The 6,946-nt window shown below is 56.1% G+C and overlaps 1 protein-coding gene across 1 annotated transcript; it reads right to left on the bottom strand.

Annotated features, from left to right (window-relative positions):
* Window positions 1-529: 529 nt before the first annotated feature.
* Window positions 530-2,029, bottom strand: KCNA2 (potassium voltage-gated channel subfamily A member 2). The gene has a single exon (XM_068965392.1). The coding sequence runs from the start codon at window positions 2,027-2,029 to the stop codon at window positions 530-532; it is 1,500 nt and encodes a 499-aa protein (XP_068821493.1).
* Between the last annotated feature and the right edge of the window lie 4,917 nt (window positions 2,030-6,946).

The raw sequence follows: 6,946 nt of genomic DNA, 5'->3' as shown, positions 1-6,946 counted from the left end.
CACAGAAAGTAATTCCAACACACAGCACTGTGTGTTCTTTTCAATGCAAAAATGGGAATGACCTTTTGAATAATTACCAGAACTTTAAGGCTAAGCCACCATGGTTTTTCTCTGAGAAGGGGGAGGTAGGCTCAAGTGGGGTGGTGGGGTGGGAGGATGAGGGTGGTAGTGGTGGGAGTTGCATCTCTGAGATGCTGTGTGCATTTCTTTAGGAAGAAAAGGTGACACTGATGTGATGGGTTCTGTATCTGCTATGAGGTGGCCTCAATGTGTCCTTCTGAAATCCTGGCTTCCATAGGTGACTCCCATCTTTGGAAACCCCTAAGCCGGTGATGAAGATTTGCATGAAAGCCATGGATAGATATCCTGTGTTCTAAATCAAAAATCAAAAGATCGAAAGTCACTTGCACGACTATTGCTCTCCATGCAGAACCAGATACACACTGTAGAACACACTGACTACAATGCAGGCTATTATGCAATATCTGCATTAGTTCCATTGAGCTGTGAGTAGGTTAATCGGGTTCAGTCAGACATCAGTTAACATTTTGGTAATATTCACATAGTTTGTATTAGCCAGAGTGCAGTTGGCTGTTTTCAAGTTTTCCTCTCTAAAGTCCTCGTTACTGTTGTTTACCCCCTCCTGGATCTCCATGTAATCAGACTTACTAATGGTAGAGGCACTTCTACTTTTCTTTAGGTCTGGGGAGGATGGGATCTTTGGACAGCTCGTCACTTGCAAGTACTGGGCCTGCTCCTCTCCCTCTGTCTCCCGGTGGTAGAAGTAGTTGAAATTGGACACTATGACAGGGACCGGTAAGGCAATGGTTAAAACACCTGCAATTGCACACAGGGAACCCACGATCTTTCCCCCAATGGTAGTCGGAACCATGTCTCCATAGCCTACAGTTGTCATGGAGACGACTGCCCACCAGAAGGCATCCGGGATGCTCGGGAACTGGGACTCCCTCTCATCGGCCTCTGCGAAATAGACAGCACTAGAGAAAAGGATGACCCCGATGAAGAGGAAGAATATTAGGAGGCCCAACTCTCTCATGCTGGCTTTGAGGGTCTGACCTAGAATCTGGAGACCTTTGGAGTGTCTGGACAACTTGAAAATCCTAAAGACTCTTACCAACCGGATGACTCGAAGGATGGCCAGTGACATGGCCTGCTGACCCTGCTGAGCATCCTCTGGCTTCTCAGCCAGCTCTGTTCCCAGGGTGATGAAGTAGGGGATGATGGCCACAATGTCAATGATGTTCATGATGTTGGTGAAGAAGCCGGCTTTACTGGGACAGGCAAAGAACCTCACCAAGAACTCAAAGGAGAACCAGATGATGCAGAGGGTCTCTACGATGAAGAAAGGGTCGGTGAAGGAAGTGGACTGCTGGTACCCGATGGTGCTATTGGAATAGGTATGGAAGGTCACTCCACTGCCATGCATGTCTTCATTCTCATCCCGGAATATGGGCAACGTCTCCAGGCAGAAGCTGACGATTGAGATCAAGATCACCATGACAGACACAATAGCTATAATCCTGGCAGGCCCTGAGCTCTCTGGGTATTCAAAGAGAAGCCACACCTGTCTCTGAAATTCATTTTCAGGCAGAGGACGCTCTTCCTCTTTGATGTAGCCTTCATCTTCCCGAAACATCTCCATTGCTTCTTCTCCCAGCTCATAAAACCGAATTTCTTCAGAGAATATGTCTAACGGCACATTCACGGGGCGCCTTAACCGGCCCCCAGACTGGTAGTAGTACAAAATGGCATCAAAGCTCGGGCGGTTCCGATCGAAAAAGTACTCGTTCCGGAGGGGATCAAAGTATCTCATCCGTTTCTTTGGGTCCCCTAAGAGGGTCTCTGGAAACTGGGCTAAGGTCTTTAGCTGGGTTTCAAACCGCAGCCCCGAGATGTTGATCACCACCCTCTCACAGCATTCGTGGTCTGCTTCTGGGTCATAGGTATCCTGCGGGTGCCCAGGGAGGGCAGCAGCCTCATCCGCTGGGTCTCCGGTGGCCACTGTCATAATTGGAACCGGGAGGGGCGCCTCTCGCTGCGCCTTCTAGCTGCCTGGTGGCTGGGAGCTTGGGATGGTGCTTACGGCCCCAGGAAACACAGCGGCATCAGCCTGGGTTCCAGCGGGAGAGCCCGCAGGGCTCCCTGAGAGCTGGAGAGAGAGCCTCGCTTGGCTGGAAGATAGAGGTGGTTAAGAACATAAGACCACTCAGCACTGGCAGCCCGACCTGGGGTGCTTCCCCTCCTCCTTCTCTCAGCCAAGAAGCTCAAAAACATCACCACCACCGATACCACAAAAAAGTAAGATTTATGTTTACCTGGGCTGGGGATCAGAGGGAAGCAGGTGGTGGTCTCTCAAGAAAGCTCTGGAATGCCCTGAGCTGGGGTCAGGGGGCTGACATAGGTTCCCCTGAACTGTGCAGGCTTCATGGAGCACAGCCCCATACAAGAGGTTGGAAGGGAGCCCTCTCCCAGGCACTAAACTAATGCCTTGCAGATCCCTGCACCCTGAGAGGTATTTGCAGTGACAAATCTTGGGCCTGGGTCTCCCTCATTGCTCCCACCCCAGTGACTCTACACACGGCTGTTATTAAACAATAGATTGATTTACCTGGCAAGGCAGGAATCTGCAGCTCTCTTCCTTGCAGAGCTGATCCGATGCTTCAGGAATCCTAGATATACAAACGGGCAGCCCGACACCCCATCACGTCTTCTCACTTGAGATAGAAATAATGGTGAGTCATTCTGGGCAGGAGGGCAGGCTCCAGGGCCTGGAGGTGAGCTCTAGGGCTGAGCTGGGCTGGAGGGGTTGTGGGATGCCTGGTTAGGGGCACACAGGACTCGGGGACAGGTAAGCTGGGATCTGGAGCCTTTGAAAGGAAGGAAGTAAGATGTAATGCTCAGCAAAAGCCAGAGTTCTCCCGGCTGCCCTCAGGAGGTGTGACGTTGCCTGGAAAAAACAGCAGCAAGGTGGAATCAGAGTTTTTGGGCAGCTGGTGCCAAGATTCAGGAGAGCTCTGGCAGCTTCTATTCCATGCCCATTTTCTATTCTGGTGTCATACCTGAGAAGTATCCCTCAGCCTCCTAGCCTCTTCTGGGCAGGCTTCCATCCATTGGAAGCGTTTTCTCCCAGGGAACAAGCCTTTAGACTTGGCTGGGCCTGTCTCCTCCAGGGGCCTCCCCTGGCTCAGCCAGGTTCCCCATTGGTCCTCTGCAGCCATCAGGAGGGACTCTGGGCAAAGCCCTCCCATCCCGAGGTCAGGACACAGCATCTCCCAAGGGAAGAGCTTCCTACACTGCAGCCCCACTCCCAGCTCTGACCTCTGCAGAGTCCTGGAGGAAGAACCGCTCCTCCCCAGCCTGGCTCCCCCCAACACACACTCCTCCAGAGCTCATCTAGGGAGACTTCTCACACAGAAAGGTCGATCTCCAAAAGCTGGTTTCCTTGGTCCCAGGACTTCCTCTCCCTCAGGGACCCCTACACTGCAGGCCTCCCTCCGGCAGGGTGGCATTCGAACCGGGCAGCGCTGGACCACCGGATTTCTCCCCAAGAGAAAACCCCTCACGTCTCTTGGGCAGTGAGTGCAGAACCAAGTCTCAGTCAGCCTGGCTGCGAGGCAGCTTGGCAGCAGCTAGAGGGGGAGCCTGAAGGAAGCCAGCTTCCGGGCTGGCCCCCTGCCCGCCCAATCCCGCCGGCCCCAGGGCGGGGAGGGGTCCGAGCCCTCTCCCCATCGCTCCGGTCTCCGGCTGGGATTCAGCCCCGCGCGCTCCGCGCGGGTGGACCTGACCCACCAGCTGGCTGCTGCAGCCAGCTCCACCTTAACCCCCTCCTGCCCGGTCCGGAGGGGGGCTCTAGCGGTGGGGCCCGAGCGCAGCCTAGCTCTTTTGCCCGTAGGGTCCGAGGGACCGCCGAGGCTCCATCTCCCTCCAGAAAACACTGGAACCTAAACTCTGGGGGTGGGGAGTAGATGCTGCCCCAGATCTTGGCCTTCCTGTAAGAGCGGGGGCTCCCTGGCAGCCCACGGCCCCAGGGAAGCGGAAAAGCCCTTCTCTGCCGCAAAGCCGTTTTCGTTCTGAGCCGGAGAGGGGAATGCCGCCGGGCAGTCCCAAGTGATTCGTGTCCTACCAACCAGCGCTATTTACCAGACATGGTTATGTCAGCTGCGCTTCCCATCACCCGCCAGCTCCTCTCTGCGCCCTCCGCCCCGCGCGCCCGGCACTGCCCGGAGGGTCCCCGAGCCCTTTGCCTGTTCTCTCCTTCCGCTGGTCGCCAGCCCCCCATCGCCCTCCCCGGCTCGGTCCGGCCCAGGTTCGCCCGCCCCGGACTGAGCCCGAGCCCGCCGCGCTGCAGGCTGTGCCGCCCGGTGCCCCGCAGCCCGGACAGGGGGGCGGTAGCACGCGCAGCCGAGCGCCCCGACACCCATTTACCCTTCCCGATGGGCACCCGGAGCCTCCATGTTTCTGGATGACCGCAGGAGGCGGCGTGCGGGCGGCCAGCCGGCGCCGGCTCTGCAGTCCCGCGGGCGGCGAGTACGGAGCACCCGGCCGCCGCCCGCAGCCGCACCGCGCCGCACCGCGCCACGCAGCGCCGCACCTGGCCGCCGGCGGACTCGAATTAAAGGGGACGGAGGGGGCCCGAGGCGGCGAGGTGCCGCCACCCGCTGTCCGCCCAGTGAGGCCCCCGGACCTGGGCCCCCTCCCCGCGAGGAAAGCACCCCATCCTTTGGCAGAGCTCAGCTTACTAACCAGAACCTCGCGGAGGGCTGAGCTGGGTGCTGCGGCGCGCCGGGGAACCGGGGACCAGAGTTGAGGAGCGGTCACGAGAGACTCCTGCCAACCATAAGTAAGCCAAGGAGGAAACAATCAATACAGCTATCCCAGGCCCGAGAAGGGATCCAGCCGCGTGGGAGACGTGTTGCTATTATTATATGATGCTGCCAGACAGAACCTGCAGACCCTCTCCTTGCCCTCTCGCGCCGGCTTGCCCCCTCCTGCAGCTCTGCCTGTCCACCTCCCGCTTACCCAGCCAAAGCTCTGGCTTCGCAGAGGGGAATACAGCAGGTGTGGGCCGCAGTGTGGCACAAACTCGGTGTTGTGTTCGCCCCCACGGGGAGGAGCCGCAGGAACCCGGCAGAACTGCAGCGTCGGCCCTCTGGACTCCCTCCCGCGGAGAAGCAGGGGCAGGAAAGGCTGGGGTTGGGGGCTTGAGGGGGCGGTGCAGCTGCCCTAGGCAAGCGCCAGTTCAGTTCAGACACTCAGTCCGACTCTTTGTGACCCCATGGACTGCAGCACGCCAGGCAAGCGCCAGGTTCTTTATAAAATGGGCTCCTCACAGACCTTAGGAAGCCAGCTGGCCTACGGGGCTCTGAAATTGGGGATGCAGCTTATGGTACCCCGGGGTGGGTGGTGGAGGATGCCCTTTGCTTTTGTAAGAGCGTGTGGGAAGCCCAGGATGCCCTCTGCTCAGATGATGGGCCTGAGAGGGTCAGGGATGTTCTTGGAAGGCCCATGACAGCCCCAAGCCCCTGCCAGTTCTTGTCTGCTGTCCGAATTATGGTTCCAAACAGCGGTTCCTTGAGCCCAGATCTGAACCAGACATGGAATCCTGTGTGCAGAGGGCCTCTAGTCCCAGGGAGGCTGCTGCTGATCCCCCCTTGCTCAGTGAATCCTCCTCTTTAGGCCTGTAGTTTCAGATAGAAGCTCTGAGAGCCCACAGGGGCCAGGATTGTGGGATTCCAGTGTTTCATTAAGGTGCATGCATGCCTGCTCAGTTGTATCCGACTCTGCGACCCCATGGACTGTAGCCCACCAGGCTCCTCAACCCAGGGATCGAACCCTTAGTCTCCTGCACTGGCAGATGCATTTAAGACTGGGGCCTACCCAGAGCTGCTGGGGTAGTCTGGGTGGGCAGTGACCTCAGTGAGCTCTGGGGACAACAGATGACTATCAGGAAGGACTGGTTTGGTTTAGGGCCCCATAGAAGCTGCCCTGGCAGTGTCCTAGCCTGTGTGGCCTGGGTGTTTCAGAGCCAGCCAGGCTGGGACTTACATCCTGCAAGTTCATTCACATCTTTGGACCTCAGTTTCCTCATCTGGAAAATGAAGAGTCTTCACAAACTGTTGTGATGGTTCAGTTGTTTACGTAGACTTTAGGCCCCAGGCAGACATGCCATGAATGAGTCTCTCCACTCTGCTTCCCTAGGAAACTCCCGTCTTAACTCCCAGCTTGCTGCTAAGCTTTTGGCTCTTTCTCTAAGAAGTGCTCAATCACCAGGTTCTCTCTGCTTCCCAGTTTGCCCTACCCTTCTCTTTCCCTGAGGTCTCAGTCATTCCCGCCTCCTTCACCAAATTGTCCTCCAGAACCTTGCTCCACAGTCTTTCTGGAAGCTTCTCCCGACCAGTCCCACAGGACTCTGTTCCTCCTTCTTGCCACATTGGATCTTTATGTCAATTAATGCACAACAGTCTTATCCATTTGATCAAGTCTATATATTTTCTTTGCCCTCCTTTTTTGAAATGGAAGCCATGGACAGAGAAAAACTCTCAAGGGAGAATTAATAATCATGTTCTTTGATGACTTATGCTTAACATGTGCCAGACACTGCGCCAGGCATCTCTAGACCAATGGGACATGTAATCCCCACAGCTCTAGGAGGTGATTTCTACATCAGAGCCATCTCTTGGGCTTCCCTGGTGGCTCAGACAATAAAGAATCTGCCTGCAATGCAGGAGATCTGGGTTTGATCCCAGAGTCAGGACGATCCCCTGGAGAAGGGAATGGCAATGCATGCAAGTATTCTTGCCTGGAGAATTCCATGGACAGAGGAGCCTGGTGGGCTACAGTCCATGGGGTCACAAAGGGTCAGATACGACTGAGTGACTAACATACACACAATCTCAAGGGAAAGGAAACAGGCGGAGAGATGAAG

Source organism: Capricornis sumatraensis, chromosome 2, assembly GCF_032405125.1.
Source record: "Capricornis sumatraensis isolate serow.1 chromosome 2, serow.2, whole genome shotgun sequence".
In the NCBI taxonomy this organism is placed as follows: domain Eukaryota; kingdom Metazoa; phylum Chordata; class Mammalia; order Artiodactyla; family Bovidae; genus Capricornis; species Capricornis sumatraensis.
The sequence above is the reverse complement of the archived record's forward strand: the minus strand, read 5'-3'. Positions and strand labels throughout refer to the sequence as shown.

Coding starts and splice junctions, on each gene's coding strand:
- KCNA2 (XM_068965392.1), bottom strand. CDS start 2,029: ATGACAGTGGCCACCGGAGACCCAGCGGATGAGGCTGCTGCCCTCCCT.